Raw genomic sequence first — 18,521 nt, 5'->3', positions numbered from 1 at the left:
TTAGACTAGAGATCATCTGAGAGGCTCCCAGCTCTGATACCCTGCTGAGTGTGGGCTGTCCTGGGGACAGTAGCCAGGCCCAAGGCTCAGGCTCGCAGGGAGCAGGGGTGTCCGATGCACCAAGCTCTGGTTAATAGGGAGGGAGAGGCCACTCCCAGGAAGGAAGTGCCTGTCCCAACACCTACCCCCTCACCAGCCTCTGCTTTCCCCCAGGTGGTGGCCATCGATCTGGATGAGGGCCTGAATGGACTGGTGTCCTACCGCATGCAGGTGGGCATGCCCCGCATGGACTTTGTCATCAACAGCACCAGCGGCGTGGTCACGACGACAGCCGAACTGGACCGGGAGCGCATCGCTGAGTACCAACTGCGGGTGGTGGCTAGCGATGCTGGCACACCTACCAAGAGCTCCACCAGCACCCTCACCGTCCGAGGCGAGGGCCAACTCCTGCTAAGAACTGGGTCTGGGACCGTGTCACTGACTGGCCATATAGCAGCCATTGGGCTCCCTCTCCAGTGGGAAGCCCCACAGTCCAGTCCTGACTGTCCCTACTATGTTCAAAATGCTCCCTGAGCTTGGTCCACACCTGAGCACTGCTTTCAAGCCCAGAGCCCCACCAAGGCTCTTCTCCCTCCTAAGCTCCCATCACAGGAACTACAAAGAGGGTCAGAGCTGATGCTGTTCTAAGCAAGCCTGTCATCTTAGGAAAGCCAGTGCTTATTCAGATGTAAAGAAGAACCCCTGTTCTATGGGTGTGGAATCATAGGGCTTCCTATGGAAGGGTATGGATGGGAAGGGTATAGGGAGAGGGTTGCAAGGAGCCTCCACTCCCAGATTCTTCACCCCTTGGGGCCAAATGCCATTATGCCCATCCTGTATGATGAAATACGATTTCCCATCTGTAAGGGTTTTAGCTCTGAGAAAGATGGAGACGTTGACAGTGTGTGGGTGGAGGCAGGAACGAGCCTGAGGACATACGTGCAGGGCTTAACCTGGCATGGCCGTCCTGGCTCTCTATCCAGAGGATGCATGGAAAGAGACCGGCAGTGAGCCTAACACAGATGCACAGCCTGGTCCTCCTCAGTTGAGACCTGGCATAGCAAGGGTCTCAGAGCCAGCTGTCCTCTCTCCTATGCATACAAGACCCCCTTTATTGATGGCAGGGACCAGTTTGGGGACCTACTTCATCACCAAATAATCAGTATGAGGTGACTTCCTCTTCAAAGAGGACCCTCAAAGAACCTCTTCCAAGCTCAGCAAAAACCATAGAAAGTAACTAACAATGGCCTGTCACCTCTCCCATTGATACCAACAGAGAGCAGGGGAGGTCACTTGTAAGGGTCACCCTAAGCCCCGTATACCCAAGGAGGAGTGGCCAGCTGTGAAGGCTGGACACACAAATATTTAAGGGAAATTAAGTTTTTAAAAAGGATAAACTTCAGAGCCAGCTTCCTGGGATCCCCGAAATCCCTCCCTCCATCTATGATCGAGCTCCCCAAGACCATGACCCCTCCATTGTATTACTATGTGACTGCAGACAAGTTATCCAACTGCTCTTGGCTTCTGTCCTCCCACCTAGAGTGTGGCTTACCAGCCACACTCTAGGCAGTAATGCATACCTCAGAACGATGCTGGGAGGAGAGACATGGCTGTGGACTGTGTGAGACAGACACATTGCTGTTATTGTTGCTGTTGTTTTTGTTAAGTGCCTCCTGGGGGTGGTGATGCTCTGTGCTCCTCTCAGTCTGACAGTCAGGGATAGTGTGTGTGGGGAGTGCTAGCTCTGGTCAGTTTGAACCTAGATGACTTAGCCACCATACAGGCCTCCTGGACTCATAACCAGACAGCACTGACACATAAGCCCCCCTGGAGCCCACAACAGCCCCCCCCCCCGGAAACCCTTGCAGTGTGGCCCCAGCCGTCTACAGCAGGAGCCAGGGCCTGGGCTAGCGTGTCCCTTCAATTTTCAGTGTTGGATGTGAACGATGAGACGCCCACCTTCTTCCCTGCCGTGTACAACGTGTCCGTGTCTGAGGACGTTCCCCGTGAGTTCCGTGTGGTCTGGCTGAACTGCACAGACAATGACGTGGGCCTCAATGCGGAGCTCAGCTACTTCATCACAGGTACGGCCCTTGCTGCCTGGCAGGGACCTGGACCAGGGGGAGGGGGGTGGCAATTAGCCTCAACTTCCTTGCCTCCCTGAGGGCTTGCTCCTGATTCCCAGGGAGCTTTGAGGCTGAAGGTGTGCTGGGCATGGGCAGAGGGGACAGAGTGTTGCCTGGGGCGTCCCTTCATCCCACTTCAGAAAGCAGTCACTACAGGAATGTGGCTTCATCCCTCCTCAGGGACTCATGAAATCTGTTGGTTGAGATGGGTTTGGTTTGGGCTGGAACCTGTTCAATAGATGTGGCTAAAGCCGATAAGGCCCTGTCCTGGTTCTCTGGAGAAAGTGAACCTGCCACGGAGGCAGACCCCATAGGAAAAGACAAACATGCTCTATGGTTGTCACCTCACGAGCTATAACCATTTTCCTCTTTCTCTGATGCCTGACCCACCTGACAGGCACTAGGACACACATCCCTGTAACCCTCCCATAACCACCTTCTTTCTGCTTACGAGCCACCTGAAGCCACGTCACATTATACTACATCTACGCGCACATACCTGTACACATATGCAGCGTACACACTACCCTCCCTGACGCCTCTCCCCAGCAGCAAGGGATCCCAGGTTCTCCCCTCCTTTCCTCTTCACTCCCACCTCCTAGCCCAAAGACCATCCCAGGAAGCCATAGTTGGTGAGGCACCCACATGACATCAGCCGAGAGCTTCTGCCGCTAACACTAATTGCTCTTTATTTCCTGCCTGCCCCATGCAGAACTGGGTTCTGTCTCTTGCAGAAGACACATTAGACTGGGAGGAACTTTCTGGGTCTTTCCTCTCAGAGGCAAGCCATGTAAAGAGCTCCTGTAAAGGGACTCTTCCTGCTCACCTGCCTTGAGCCCTTCTAGATTGTCAATCTCTGTAACCAGTTGTTCCGAGCACAGTACAGTGGCTCCCTCTGCTGGCTGGAGTGCTGTACTGCAGCCTGCTCACACAGGAGGCGTCTCTCCCTCTCTGGTCTCAGAGAGTCCCTTCCCTGGCTCCACCCAACAAGGGGACCGCCACCCAAGGACACCAAGCCCACCTGTCTCCTGTCCACATGCTCCTCTATGCCATTCTGAATTCCCACCTAGAGAGCTGTAGTCCTTTCAACCCCTCACTATCCCTAAAGATGAAGGTCCTGGGAAATTCACACCTCTACCCGAGTCAGGCCTGAGCCATGTGTAAAACGTCCCTTACCCAGGTCAGCTGTTCAGCCTCCTCTGGAAGAGATGCTAGTGCAACATGGGCAGGACCCACGCTCCAAAGTGAACATACAGGAGGAGCACAGGACAGGATACAGAACTTCAGATCAAGTGGAGGTTAAAGGAACTAGTCCATAATTGGAGTGCCTGGCACACAGTAGGTGCTCATACAAGCTGCACCCTCTACCTGTAAGAGCATCCTCTGGGGGATCGTGTGCAGGTTCCCACTCAGGAGGAGAGTCATGGTGGGTCACGTTGTAGAACTCTGCTGAACAACCTGAGTCTTCCTTCCCTTCTGCCCGCAGCGGGAAACGTGGATGGGAAGTTTAGTGTGGGCTACCGTGATGCCGTGGTGAGAACTGTGGTCGGCCTGGACCGTGAGACCACGGCTGCATACACACTGGTGCTGGAGGCCATAGGTAAGTGCTAGCTGTCATGCACACTGCCCACACAGCTGTCCCAGGCAGAGTTCACACTGGGGAGCCAGGCTTAGAGTCAACCCTCTGCCCCCGAGGCTAGTGAAGAAAGGCCCACACACTCACAGGTCACTGTGGGGTGAGTGACTACCCCTCAGTGGCTATCCCGTGCTCCCAGCTATGAAGAAGGGTAAAGCCACATGCAGGCCAATAAGTAGACTCATGGCCACTCTACTGGAAAGTCAAATGTCTTCATCAGAAGGTGGCCAGGAGGAGACTGGATTCCATGCCCTGGGCAGAGCCACAGACACCCCGACCCCCACCCCCAGCCTCTGGGAAGAACTCTTCCTTGCTCCTCCAGGTCCCGTGGCCTTGGGGTTCCTTGGCTCATGCCCCACCCCTCACCTGACCTTCTCTTTGCTGGTGGTTGGTTTTTGAGACAGGCAATACTTAAATAACTGGTCTCTAATAATCCTCCTGCCTTGGCTTCCCTGGGCACGCACTGTGATCAGAGTACAGTACCTTCTAAGTCACTTAATCACTGGTTACATGGATAGAGGGACTGACCTCCCTTCAAGATCTTCAACTTAATTATGTCTCCATAGGCCCCTTTTATGAAATGAATAGTGTGCCTAGGCTCTGAGGATCTGACCGTTCACCCCGCCTTCTTTAGTGCCCTGGTTAGTTCAGCTGTGCGTTGGGATGGAGAATCCTGCCTGCTTCCCTAGCTTGTTGTGAAGACTGAATGAGCCAGACAAGGCTCTCCCTGGGATGTGGCATTATGTCAGCCCCAGGATATCGTTAGTGGTGTTGATGATCCAGAAGGGCAGTGAGCCACCATCCCTTGAGGCAGATGAAGGACTGTGTAACTTTGGCTGATGGCCTGGTGTACAGAGCTTCTAACGCCTGTTCTTCACCCCCCACCCTCCACAGACAATGGTCCTGTAGGCAAGAGGCGCACAGGTACAGCCACCGTGTTTGTCACAGTTCTGGATGTGAATGACAACCGGCCCATCTTTCTGCAAAGCAGCTATGAGGCCAGTGTCCCCGAAGACATCCCAGAAGGCCACAGCATTGTGCAGGTAGGTGGCAGGCTAGGGCCAGGCAGGGCTCTGCTCAGCCCGGAGGGTTCTCATACTCAGTAGCATCATACTATAAGGGGTGGGGACAGCAGGGATCCAAGGGTGGGCTGGAAGTGGCTTGCACTTGAAGAAAAATAGTCCCTCCTCCCTTCTGAAGAGAGTGGGCCCCAATCTGTGTTAGCTGAGGACAGGGCCCTGGCTCACCTTGGTGTCCCCCAGAGCCTTTCAAAGCAGTGGGGAGAGGGAAGTAGCTTTTTCCTGGAAAGGAATCAAGGAGAGAGAGCGCGAGAGCCAGGGCTCAGCAAGGCCAGAACAGAGCCGCTTTCACAGCTTGTTGGCCAGGCTCCCCTCTTGGAAGGAAGCAGGCAAAAGAAAGAGCTCCTTGGCCCAGTATAGGAGCCACAGCTAAAAGGCCCAGAGGGAGGAGGACCCTAAAAATGAAGCACACCACACACACACACACACACACACACACACACACACACACACACACACACGGAGAGGGGAGGAGGCTCTCAGTTGCCGGGAGGGAAGACAGGGAATGAATGGCCCATTTCACCAGCCTCAGTGTTTTGACTCATCCTAAGGTTGAGCCAACTCAGCAAAGATGGGCCTGCCACTACGGCCTGTTTTCTGGCTCAGTGGGAGAAGAAGAGTAGGAAGTGGGAATGTGTCTACCTCCCCGTGTGGGCACTGTCAGTTGTCAGGAGAGGCTCAGAAAGACGACTCTCAATAGATTCCAGGAAGACCAGAGGCATGCAGGAGTCCAGCATCTGGCTCCAGAAGGAGGGAGAAAATGGGTCCCTTCCTCTGGCCTCAGCTAAGAAAGAATTAGAGCCCCCACCACCACCACCACCATGAGGCAGTAGGGCCCCACCCTTGCTTAGTACCTGCCACTCTCAGCTCACTGATAGGCACCCCAGAAACTGCAGTCCACCCAAACTAAGGACAACATAGCAGGTCATAAGGGAGCCTCGTTCCTACATTTTAGCCTGAGATGTTTCAGGGAGTTGAAGAAACGGGGGTGGGGAGGCAGGGAATTGTTTAAAGATGGTTTGGAGTGGAAGCTGGTTTTTTTCCCCCCCGGCCCTGAAATGCTGGTTTCTACATTTGTAAGTCTTGGGTCCGCATCCTGGAGTCCCTGAGTGACATGGGCTCCCCCTACCCACCCCTCTGCTCTCCTTACTTCTCAGATGTTCAGCATCTCAAGACACTTTCTCCTAGGCCCTAGAAGTGTCCTGCAAAGATGCACCCCTCCCTTTCTGAGGTCACCGGGACGCAGGAGCAAGGCACAGTGACCTTACCTCTGTAGCATGCTTGGAGAGCCACCTTCCTTTAGGCTGTGGGAGCACTGGGGCACTGGGAGATCAGTGTGGGTGTGGGTCAAGCTGACAGCTGATAACCTGCTGCCTTGGTGAGTGGGGTACAGCGAGTGCTGGCACAAGATCTGGCTCCCTGCTGCTCCCGGGCTCATAGGGGAGAAGACAGATGAACCTGTGCATGCTGTGGCCTCCCTGATGCAGATTAGACACAAGAGCAATTCCGAGAGAGGGGGCAGTTCTATTGGAAAACAAAGGAGGCTTCGAAATACTGGCAGTAATAAAGCATACATGGTAAGCAGGGAGGACAGCATCATCCAGCTGCCTGAAGTGTCTGGTCAGGACGAGAGGCTCGAAATATAAATTGCAGCTAGTGGCCAGATGCACACTGTAGAGTGGGTACATCCAGTGGACACAGAGGAGACAGTGACGGCTCTGGACCAGGTAACAGCAAATCCAGAAGACTTGAGTGGCTTAACTAGGGTAGGCAGCCTTGTGATGGGCTCCTGGATCACTTGACTCTGGGTCAGGAGCTAAGCATCTCAGGATCCTTCTGCGCCATCTTCAAGTCTAAGATGCAGAAAGCCTTGGCATAAGAGAGTGAGAGAAAGGATCCCCAGCAGGCCACACCACACGAGTGGGCCTGCTTTGACCTGTTACTTGATGAGGTTGTTGCCACACCACAAAGAGCACAGCTAGTGCCATCCAGCCTTGATCCTGGGAGGTCTTGTTCACGCTATCTTGAGAGGAGGCCACCTCTTTCCCAGTGAGACATGGTACTACTGCCAAGCATCCTCAGAGTCCAGGTGGCATCGCCTCTGGTGCTGACGTTGGCTAGCCTCCTACCATGATGATACAGCCTCCACCTAGCCTTGGACAACAGCCTAGTGTTTGTTTGTCTGATTTGTTTTGATCTTATCTGCATTGTGATTTCACATTTAGCTCAGGCTGCCTTAGATAATCCTCCCACCTCGGCCTGTTGAAATGCTGGGATTGCAAGTGTGAGCTTCCACACTTAGCATACAGGAAACATCTTAATCCGTCTTCAGGTCTTCCCAGGCTGTCCTGACAGATGCCACTAAAGGATGCTCATAGTCTGATTTTTACCAGTGCCCTAGCTGGCAACGAATAAGATCCACCAGAAGGGGCAGGAAACAGATCCCTGGGTCCCTTTCCTTGGGTTAGCCAGATGCAGGGATGCGAGCATCCCACTTAGCTGAGATATCTGGACCTTTTAGCAGCTGGTTTAAGCTGAATCTTCGAAGATAAACAAGGCTTCTGGGGGACCAAAGGGTGCTATTACTAGGATTAGTAGATACCTAGCTTCCAAAACAGGTGCTCCAGTGCCCCAGGTAACACCTCAGAGCCCCAGAGTAAAGGTCTAGAGGCCTTTGGGTATTCATCTTTTGATTCAATGGTCTGTTAACAAGCAGCATCAGGGGCCTTCAGAGTCTTCCGGGAAAGGACATAGACTAAACACACAGGAAAATACTGGGGTGCTTTAGGGGTCCAGAGTACTGGTACCACTGTCCTATGGCCTGGGATGCCAGGTTCCATCAGAGACGGCACTGTGTCACATCATGGTGGCTTCAGTCCAGTCATAGTCACCTCGGTGGTCATCAGAGTCCGGCAGAGGACACCGCTGGATAGCGGGCCTGCCTCGTCGGAAGCTGTGCAGAGAGCGTCGCAGTGAACCCAGGCGCTTCCAGAGCCGGAGCCTGGGCTCACTGGGGCTCACTGGGTGATGTGGCATGCATTCCCGGGCCCCTCGGCGGCCAGGGTCCAGGGCAGTTGGCTTACATAGCATCATGAACAGCAGGCAAGAGGCCAGAAGCAGAAAAATGCAGGCCAGGGCGATGAGGATCGGTACAGGGTCGGCAGCCTGGGTGGAAGTCCCAGAAGCGGCAGGGGTTGTAGGGAAGGTTGGAGGGCTAAGGAGGCTGGAGCCCTCTGTGTTCATGGTGCCTACAAGGGCAGGACAGAGAATCAGAGCAGAGAAGCTGCATCCCAGATAGGGACAAGTGAGACTTACCTGGAGCAAGCCAATGGGGGGCAAAACTTCTACTTTGCATGGACCATCAGCCTAGACTGTCGGGGGAGCCAGCGCCCCTCTCAGAGCTGCCCATCACACACTACCCACACCAAGGCTCACCTACTAACTGTCCAGTTTAGGTCGGTCCTCTGTCTACGCAGACCATCTGTGGCATTCCCTGTGCGGGATGGATCCTCTGCAGGGATAGTGGAAATGTTCAGCAGACAACAGAGTTATGGGGCAGGCTTCTGCCTTCGCTCTGTCAACTCTTCATGGGTTTTATTCCCAGGTGTGTCTGAGTGACTCAGTGGGCTCAGAGAGGACTGGAGGCTAGAAGGGGAGCAGCAGTTAGGCATGTTCCCTTAATAGCTTGTCACAGGTTAGCATAGAGAGGCATAGAGAGGAATCTTATACTTCTGATTAGTGACAGGGCTGGGTATGTACCCGTGGCTTCTCTCTGCCATCCCCTACCCCTCTGCTATGATGAACATGGGATATGGAAATCTTTCTGGCATTTTATAATCAGTTCTCAGCAATTACCAGACAGTCGTAAACTTAAAAGCCCTAAGAGTCAGCAAGCCACTTAATGAATCAGGCGCAAGTCAGAGTGTGAGATGCTCTAGTGGACTGGCAGGGTCCTAGAAGTAGCCCAAGGTCAATATGAGATTTCCAAACCAGGGGTAGTGGTGTGTGTCAGTCATCTCAGTACTCGGGGACAGGGGGTGGGATGGGAGGATAGGAGTTCAAGACAAGCTTTAGTGGCATTTGAGACCAGCCTGAGTTATGTGAGACTCAGAGATGCATGGATGGATGGATGGACAGACAGATAGACGAATGGATGTACAGACAGACAAACAGATAGGTAGGTAGATGATAGATAGATAGATAGATAGATAGATAGATAGATAGATAGATAGATAGATAGAAACATGCATGCATGCATACATACATACATACATACATACATACATACATACATTGATTTCCAGATATCTGCATGCCTGTCTTCTCGTGACATGTCAGTTTCATTATTGGCTTCTCTGATATCCCTCCTTTACATAGGGCACTGGCCCCAGCTGGCCACACTCCCCCAGACCCACCACATACATATTTCACTTGCCTGGATCCAAGGGTACTTCCTGATGCAGTCTAGCCTGCCTCCAGGAAACTGAGGAAAAGCATAAGAGGCCAAACCCATGTTACATGGGCAAGCAAAGGACAAGACCGGGTGTCCCAATTCCTGTCCCCTTTCAAGCCTCCAGCCCTCTCTGAGCCCATTGAGTCACTCAGACACACCTGGGAATAAAACCCATAAAGAGTTGACAGAGTGAAGGCAGAAGCCTGCCCCGTAACCCTGTTGTCTGCTGAACATTTCCGCACGGGGAATGCCGCAGTTGGTCGGCATAGACAGAGGACCAAGCTAAACTGGACAGTTAGTAGGTGAGCCTTGGTGTGGGTAGTGCATGATTGATAGGCAGCTCCAAGAGGGGCACTGGCTCCCCCACAGCCTAGGCTGATGGCCCGTGGGGAGCAGAAGTTTTGCCCAGACTTCTCAAGCTTCTCCTCGAAGCAGGCAAGCTTTTTCTTTTTCTTAAAGACAAACATTCCTGCCGTCTCATTGGCAACCAGTGCAACATTGTTTGGAGCACAGAGGAGAAACAGATATTACAAAATGCCAGGCAAACTTGATTCCAAAGGTTTCGAAATGGATTTTCAAATACTGGACCTGAGGCAGGGAGAGAAGAGCTTCCACTTCCCCAGCTTACTTTGTATCTCCCTCGGGTTCTAACACCAAAGCCAGGCCACAGGCCATAAGGGAGGCTCTATCCCAACAAGGCCCTCCCTGCAGCTGTGGGAAATCGGGGAGCATGGCCACCCAGCACCCCTGCTAGCCTCCTAACTCCCTTGACCAACCTGGGCACTCACCAGCAACTCCGGGACCTAAGTCCTGGCTCCTGGGCACAGCTGACTGAGGGCATCCAGTGCTCTCCACCCACCTGCCACCCAGCCCATGTCCCAACCCCTCCCAGCCCTTACAGCTGCTCCAGGCTGGAAATTCTGATGCTTGTCTAACTGCTAAGGGCCTCCACCCTCCAGGCCTTGGGCCTGGAAAGCACTCCAACTGAGTGGGCAGCATCCATAGATCAGCCCTTCCCGGCATCTGAGTTGGAGCACGGATGGCGTATACCCACTGCCATCCCCATGGAGAGAAAGTAGCTGCCCCCTTGGCTCTCCACACTTGGCCCCAGTAAGGCTAGGGTAGTCCCAGCTAAGGCCTGCATCCCACCAGCTCAGAACCCAGAGAAGCTGTGAGGCTACAGGCCCCAGGGCCACTTCTGCACAGATGCCGGAGACAGTCTAGTGGCAGTCTGTGACACAGAGCTGGAGACCAGGCCCAGGAGCTTGAGGCAAGCCCAGCTGCCTACCAGATTCCCTGCTGCCAGCCAGCAAGAACTGTTGGTTCCAGAGGGAATACTCCTGAAGACCAAGCAAGGAGCCCCCTTCCTATTGGAACCCTCCTCTGAAAGCACCTCTCTACATGCTCTTACTTCCTTAGAATCCCACAGAGAAAGTGTGGCCTTAGCTTAGCCATTCCCCTCTACTGGACCTTATTTCTTTTCTCAGAGTAATAGTCGGACTCCCTGAATCTGAGCACACCTTCACGGACTCCCAAGTTCCCAATAATGGTCTCCCCCACTTCTTACATTGGCTTTCTCTATAGTTCTCAGCATTGACCTCTCGGCCTACCCTTGGAGGTCTGTATTCTCAGTGGCCAGGTTTCCCAGTTGTCCCAGGAGATCCGAGGTATACCAGCGGTCGGGCTGTGATCCTATGTTGTGCAGCAGAGCCTGCAGCAGACTGCCTCTCCCCCTGCTTTTTCTCCTGGGCCTGGTTTTGTTGGGAGAGTCCTGGCCTGTCTGGGGGAGGGGACAAGTGGGAGTGTAGAGATAGCAACTGAGTGGGAAAGAAAGAGAGAGAGGCCTTCGCCTGGCTCACTCCAGCCTGTCGCCTTGGAACCCTCTCATGTGCGGAAACACTGGTCAGGGCAGGGGCAGGTTTAACTGCCTCTTGGCCTGGGGCTCCCATCACCCACCCCCTTGGGAATTTGAATGGTATGGTCGACTATTCAGTGCCTGCCAGCCATCAGGTTACCAGGGAGAGGGTCTATAAGCAGAGAGACACGGGGTGGTGGGCCCTGAAACACCCAAGGCCTCCTCTGCAGGGTCCCTAGGTCCTGTTTTTCCTGGATTCTTGGAAAATGTCGCTTATCTGGCTGCAGAAGTGAGTGCCATTTCTCAAATTTCAACATGCCTCAGACTGAGAGACAGGGCATTCACTGTGTGAGTGGGGTACCAGGTTCACTCCAACCCTCACCCATGACCCTCCCTTCTTCCCAGAATGATTACCAAACTCCCCTGGCAACCAGCTGCCTGCTTAGGAGCCTAAATATTGTGTGGCTTGCCCATCAGGGACTCTACGGTCTCAGAATACAACATGATGGTAAGCACAAGCACGCCTAAGACCTATGGCCCTTCACCACAAAATAAAGCCTTGTCTCCCAACCCCGGAGTGGACCAAAGGGTTCCTGTGTACTGCTAAACATGGAGGGAGCCTTGGTGATCCAGCACCATCCCTCCCAACAGGTGACAAGGCTGAGCTCTGGGCAGGCATAGGCTGCCCAGAGTTATCCCACAAGTCAGTGCTGGGTAGGAACCCGGTGTTTCTTAATTAAAGGACAGGATCTCAGCAGGGCAGTGGTGGCACACGACTTTAATACTAGCACTTGGGAGTCAGAAGCAGGCGGATTTCTGAGTTCGAGGCTAGTCTGGTCTACAGAGTGAGTTCCAGGATAGCCAGGGCTACACAGAGAAACCCTGTCTCAAAAAACAAAACAAACAAAAAGGACAGGATCTCTTGCCTTAGACAAGTGGGGGGGCGGGGCAGTCGTTCTGCTGACTTGATCGTTGCAAGCAGGATCCCTCTTCCGACTTTTCCCCCAAAGGAGTGTGTCCAGTAAGTGAAAATAAGGAAATTTGTATTAGAACTTTGAGTGGCATGTCACAAAAACCTGATTTGATCACCATGACAAAGAGAGAGACCAGTGCCAGAGCAGTCGTGGGATGACCCACAGGATCAAGGGGAAATAAAAATGGGGAAACAGCTGAGCTTGCAGAAGATCTGAAGGTTTCAATGCTGTATGTTGCACGGGTCTTTTATCTGTGCTTGCTGAGGGTCAGCTCAGTCCCTCACCAGAGACTGGCCACTTAGTCATTTACATCTCCATTCAGCAAATATATTAAAAGCCAGGTGTGGTGATGACCTCCTGTAATCCAGCACTTGGGACCTAGAGGCCCGAAGATCAAGAGTTCAAGTCCAGCCTGGACTATTTGAACTCTCATCTCAAAACGACAACGCAAAAGACAACAACCCTGCTATGTGCCAGAGAGTAGTAACATGGCATTGCACAGAGCCCTTCCTCAGTGTGGGGTCAGTAGAGGGAGACAAGAACAAACATATTCACTCAAGGAAGAACAGTGGCCTCAGACCAAAGAAGTGATTTACCCAAGCCTATCAAGGTTAACCAATGGCTTTGTTAGAGTTACATACAGGATTCAAAAATAAATAACTCAAAAACATGTGCATCATCAAAAGGCTCACCCCAGCATGGGTCATGACTACAGAAGAGGTAGTTTCCTGCCGGATTTTCTAGCAGCTCCACCCAAGAGTCTTGGCAGTAATTACTGTCCACTGCAAAAAAAAAAAAAAAAAAAAATCCTGCCCGGAGCTGACAGCAGCAATAGATATTAATCTATATAATATAAATGCATGGAGGTTATTTGATAGGCACATCACATCTGCTAAACAGAACAACCACTGTGACCTTGCTACTGGGGACTATGACCTCCACAGCCACAAAGTTTTGCCCTAATTCACAGTACCAAATATGAGTTCTGCCCCATGGAGTGGGCCTTAAATCCAATAGAAAAATCACCTTTAACAGCTAAGCCACTATTGTAACAGAGGGCACATTTTGCAAAGTGTATGTATGTATAAGGACATACATACAGTCCACTATTATACTAGAGAGGACGTTTGTGCCTGGTATGTAGTCCATATAGGGTCCGTAACAGAATAAGATTGTGACACTTCCTTAATCGCCTGCACAGTGCCTTCCTGACCTATACAGCCAGCCAGCGAGGAGGGAGCTCCTGGCTCAGTTCTAGGTTGCTTTCTTCAACAAAAGAATATAGCGTCTTCAGCAATAAGACTTTACCATTGAATGTTGGCACGCAACCAGTAGCAGTCACAATGGCCCATTTGATGTGGGGGTCCCACAGGGCCTCCCTGGCCAGCAGCCTATCCAGCCCTGGGATAATTAATTAGTTCATAGTTGTACGGCTTCTGGGCATGCCCTTTTGTATGCCTTTCTTCAGACTCCTGTTACTGTTATTCCAGGGGCTTTTCCAAATCTGTAAGACACTCGGGATTGGCTTTATGCAGTGAAACGTTTCCGCAGAGGATGGCCATGATCTCTGAACGCCCATCTTATTCTGCAAGCGGCAGTGCTGCAAGCAAGTGCCGGTGTTTGTGTGGTTCAGCAGCTAGGGGGACACCCAAAGAAACTAGCAAGATCCGGTGACACGTGGTAGGATCTTGCCACCGTGTCACTGACGTTCTCAAAGCAAACAAGCAAGCAGACAACAATCCAAAGAGCAGTACTGGGCACCACATCAGGGTTAGGGGCTCTACCGCATCTGAGCCCCGAGAATACACAGTCATTCTCTACTAACTGCCCTCTGTCCTCATCCTGGGGCCTTGCCATGGGGCTGCCATGTGCTTCCCTGCCCAGCACGGGTTAGGTGGGGCTAGCTTGTGACTCTCGACTAGACTGGTAGTTACGTGTGAGTGTTATCATGTTGTCATTGCCCACGCTAAAGGACAGACTCTCTGGCTCTGGTAGGTTCTGTACCATGGTCATTAGCCATCGGCCACAACTGGTTACTGAAAAGGTCCCCATCTGGGTGAAGTTTTTGATACAGATTCTCATTCTGGAGTCCAGGTTAGACCTTGCAGAGCATCCTAGCTTTAAAATGGTGGCAGTCCTCCTGATCGCGTGTGCTACACAGGGATGGCAGGCATATGCCCCCGCTCCAGCCTGCTGTCCCTTCTTGAAAGGGGGATGAGTACAGCTTATTCTGAAAGGATCATTGCCCACCCATTGCATGTTTTTATCTGTCTCTCCTACTCCACCCTGTCACTTCCTCCTCTCTCCTCTCCCATAAATCCTTCCAGAAGCTTTCGGACATAGTGTCTGCCCTTCCAGCCATATTTCCCCTAGTGCATTTGGCTCAACGCAAATCTTACCACATTTGCTTTTCAGTGACCTGGACCTTTTGGTGACCTTTTGCTCCGACCCCTCTTCCATCCCCTCATCTTGGCGTTATCACCCTACAAAACCAGTTTCCATGTTGGTCAGAATCAGTGGTTCTCAACCTGTGGGTCACGACCCTTTGAGGGGGCGTCTAACGACCTTTCCACAGGGGTCACCTAAGGCCATCAGAAAACACAGATATCTGTATTATGATGGTCATAACAGTACCAAAATTGTAGTTATGAAGCAGCAACAAAAATAGTTTTATGATTGGGGCTCACCACAACATGAAGAATTGTGTTAAAGGGACACAGCGTTGGGCAGCCACTGGTATAAATGGTTGGGTCTCACCAGAGACCTTCCTACTTTGTAAAGGTCACAATCTCCCAAGGAGCTCAGCAAAGCGACCCAAGCCTCACAGCCATCCCTTGGTGAATCAACTCCTTTTGTAACTCTCCGGTAAACACAGTACTCAGAGCCACAAACTGGCTATTAGTCACCACCTCCCACATACCCAGTTCCCACAGCAATACTTGTCACTCCTCCTCGACCCCCCAGTCCCTGCTAGCCACGAAGACCTTAGTCAGATGTAACCCAGTGTCCTGTCCCTATTGGCTTATACCAGCCAGACCATCAGGGACTTGCTTCTCTCCTATTGGCTCAGCTCGTGCCACCTCAGCTCAAGGCGGAATGACTGGCTACGTTACTAGTTTCTTATTCGACCCGCCCAGCTCAGACTGCCCCCGTCCTTCTCTGTCCCAATGCCCTCACAAGGCAGCCTGGGAGAGGCTCTTTTATTCCTTGTTTCAAAGTCTTTCCCCTGAGGCTTGAGAGATGGCAGAGTAGCTGAGCACTTGCCTCTCTTCCAGGGGCCCTCCATTGCTTCCTAGTCCCCATATATGGTCACTCCCAGGGATCTAGCACCCTCTTCTTCTGGCCTCTGCAGGCACCCACATACTCATGGCATATCTACACACATATGTGCAAAAAAAAAAAAATCTCTTCCAACTCCATCAGAGACCAAGGCATCCCTGATTGTCATTGTTTATTGTACTGGGCCATAATTAAGGTCTCGGCCTGCATCCTGAATCATAGATTCCCCCCTTTTCTCTGTATTAAAGATTGATACCCCACTCCTCCTTACCCTTCCATTCTTTCCGTGGGTTCCAAGCCATTGCCTCCCAGGAAACCGATTTATCTCGGCTCTAACTTGCATTCTCTCTCCCTGGCGTCTGGCCAGCTATAGGAAGCAGCCAGATAACTCCTCCATCTCCCTTTTCAGCATTTCTTCTGCCAAGCCAAAGGCTGTCGTGAGGGATGGCATCCGTGTGCCACTTTCCTGTAGTAATTCTTCCCTTGCAATGGCCAGTTCTTTCTGGGTTGCTGAGCCTCAGTTGCACGTCATCACCCACAGCAGAGGCCATGCAGCTGCCACAGTGACTGTGTCTAGTGCACCCCTCGGAGGGAGCAGCCTCAGATAGACATCGTATCGCCCACGGCAGATGGGTTTTGCTGGTCCCGCTCGGGTGCTGTCTTAGTTACATTCCCATCACTGTAATAAACGCCCTAACTTAAGCATCTTAAGGGTAAAGGGCACATTTTGGTTTAGTTTCATTGGAATACCAGTCCATCCTGGCAGAAGGCAGGAAGGATGTGGTGTGAGGTTGCCTGGTCATACTGTATCTATAATGGGGACATGTGGGACGGGGGGTACCATGGAACCAGGAGGAGCTGGTCCAGAGCTGGAGTGGTGTCCAGCCCCATAAATCTCATCTTGAGAGCCATAGGAGTGAGGACCACTCTCTCCCCTACCCCAAGCCTGCATGTCCGGGAACACGTAGTCCTGTGCCCCACACCTTTGTCCCAACCAGAGGAGGTTCCATAACCAGCCAGGTTAAACTTCCTCTCTCCTTATAAGGTTCATGTCCAGCATTGACTGGAATTCCTCCTTATGCAAATGAAGCATTCCCAGCACCTTAGCTTCAGCCAATGAAAGCCTCTATCCACTCTCCAAAGGTTTAAATAGCCTTTATTCTCCCCAATTAAACAAACTGCTCAATGGAGCCTGCATCTCACAGCGTTCACTGGTTGCCTGAGGTCTCCATCACTCCTGGCCTTTCTTGCCTCCCCCTTCCTCCCCTCAGAATTCCCATCCATAGAAGCAAAGGGTGAATGGGAAGTCTCTACAGGCTATAAGGCCTGAAGTCCAGTCCTCAGTGACCCACGTCTTCCAGGGTGAGGCACTGCCTCCTAAAGGCTCCACAACCTTCCCAAACAGGGTCACCATCTAGGGGCCAAACCCTGTGAATACATACAGTGTATAAGACATACCAGGACTACTTGCAGGGAGTCAGAGCTTTACTTGGGGTGATTCAAGGCTTCTATAGTGTTGGGGAATTTGGAGTAGAAACATCCAGGATGGGCAAAGGTCATTGGCTGAGGGCTTAGGGTTCAGAAATGCCTCATTAGCATGGGGAAGCATTTCAGGAATCTCGGGTGCTAACTGAATGGGTTCTGATCAGGAGAAAGGGAGTTGAACCTGACTAAGGCTGTGTGACATTCTGCAGGTAGAGGTAATGAGGGGCAGGGGGTTGAACTCCCCAGGCAGGGTCAGAGAAGGGGAAGATCTGCCCATGAAGGGAGTCCTCCATATTTCAGGGGTCCGAGCCCCAGAAGGCTATCAGTCAACGGTAGACTCCAGCCTTAGTAAGTCAACAGGGCAGCATTCCACATCCAAATCACAATGGGTACCAATTCTGTGCAAAGTTTTCCTCGGGGTGGCATATACCAACAGCTCCTCACCCCATCCAGGGCACTAATGACAAAAACAAATGGTTCCACCCAGTGCTACCTTGGCAAACCAGTAAGCTTATGGGAGTGTAGGTTACTTACGGATCATGGGAAATTCTTCAGCAGAACTGTGTGCAAGTTTACCAGGAAGCTCCAGGGACACAGCTTTTAAACATTTTCACTCAGGCTAGAGTAGGCTTTTCAGTGATGCGGCGGCTGCTTCAGAGTCACCCTCACGTTGATCCTAAGACATCAAGAGCCTCACTGGTAGGAGGTCCTAGAGGTATGGAGTGGCCTCGTTCAGCCTAGGCCACTAAGTAATGACGTAATGTCCTGCATGGACTTCCTGTCCCTCATGAGAAAGGGATAGGGGTAGGTGGTCCTGGATGGGGCCACATAGACCACATCAGTGATAGGTTGGTGGGGTGTCCTTGTGGACAACAAAAGGGATGCACACACATGCCTGGGGTCAGGTATGGGGACTGCAAAGATAGCTCCCCTCCCTGTGTTGGGGTTAGGAATAACTCCACTGTCTCTTCTCCTTCAGCTGAAAGCCACAGATGCAGACGAGGGCGAGTTTGGGCGCGTCTGGTACCGCATCCTCCACGGTAAGTCAGTTGCTGAGGGATAGGAAGGATGGCCGCTGCCCTGCGGAGACACTTCTTTCTGGCTGAGCAGATCAGATGCCTAAGCACCATATACACAGGCTGCAGCTCAGGGAGAGAGTGGGGCTCCTGACTGTTTACACTAAGTTGAATAAATTCTAAGCAAAGAACGGTATGCTAGCCTTGTGCCTAAGAGCTCCACATGCTACAGCATTCCCAAAGCTGACACCATGACAGAGAAAACCTTGGAAGTCAGGGCATCCCCTGGGAAAGTCATTGGTGAGGGTCCCCCTAGAAACACGAGCCCTCCCCTGAGCTGTTCACCACAGCCAGAGCATGAAACGCCACTCACCTGCTGGCTTGCAGGATCAGGGGTGCAGCCACCCTGCATGAACTCCAGGGACCAAGTGTGAATAAGTGTGTCCCCGGAGAGAAGTCAAGATCATGGGTACCAACCCGGCCCAGTCAGGTCTGCTACAACCTAGATTCACTCACCGACAGACACTAGGGCTCAGGTTCTCCTCAAGCTTCCGTATCCCTAATAGAAGTGGAAGTGTG

The 18,521-nt window shown here is 52.2% G+C and overlaps 2 protein-coding genes across 3 annotated transcripts in view; one reads left to right on the top strand and one right to left on the bottom strand.

Annotated features, from left to right (window-relative positions):
* The window catches only part of Cdh23 (cadherin related 23), a 382,497-nt gene that overhangs the window by 274,791 nt on the left and 89,185 nt on the right, over positions 1 to 18,521 (top strand). The window contains exons 24-28 of the mRNA XM_029482781.1: positions 214 to 433; positions 1,971 to 2,123; positions 3,652 to 3,765; positions 4,696 to 4,844; positions 17,906 to 17,966. Coding sequence (XP_029338641.1) covers positions 214 to 433; positions 1,971 to 2,123; positions 3,652 to 3,765; positions 4,696 to 4,844; positions 17,906 to 17,966 — 697 coding nt within the window. The remainder of the gene's footprint in view (positions 1 to 213; positions 434 to 1,970; positions 2,124 to 3,651; positions 3,766 to 4,695; positions 4,845 to 17,905; positions 17,967 to 18,521) is intronic.
* On the bottom strand, positions 7,574 to 11,029 carry C10H10orf105 (chromosome 10 C10orf105 homolog). Of its 2 annotated transcripts, none has more exons than XM_029482784.1 (2): positions 10,901 to 11,029; positions 7,574 to 8,128 (listed from the first exon to the last, which is right to left on the bottom strand). In XM_029482784.1, the coding sequence occupies exon 2, from the start codon at positions 8,121 to 8,123 to the stop codon at positions 7,737 to 7,739; it is 387 nt and encodes a 128-aa protein (XP_029338644.1). In that variant the 5' UTR covers positions 8,124 to 8,128; positions 10,901 to 11,029; the 3' UTR covers positions 7,574 to 7,736. The 2 variants fall into 2 exon arrangements, with proteins under 2 accessions (XP_029338644.1, XP_021030170.1); XM_021174511.2 differs by having other exon boundaries at positions 10,944 to 10,964.

Source organism: Mus caroli, chromosome 10 (genome assembly GCF_900094665.2).
Source record: "Mus caroli chromosome 10, CAROLI_EIJ_v1.1, whole genome shotgun sequence".
Classification (NCBI taxonomy): domain Eukaryota; kingdom Metazoa; phylum Chordata; class Mammalia; order Rodentia; family Muridae; genus Mus; species Mus caroli.
This window is presented reverse-complemented; position numbering and strand designations above follow the sequence as displayed.

Coding starts and splice junctions, on each gene's coding strand:
- C10H10orf105 (XM_029482784.1), bottom strand. CDS start 8,123: ATGAACACAGAGGGCTCCAGCCTCCTTAGCCCTCCAACCTTCCCTACA.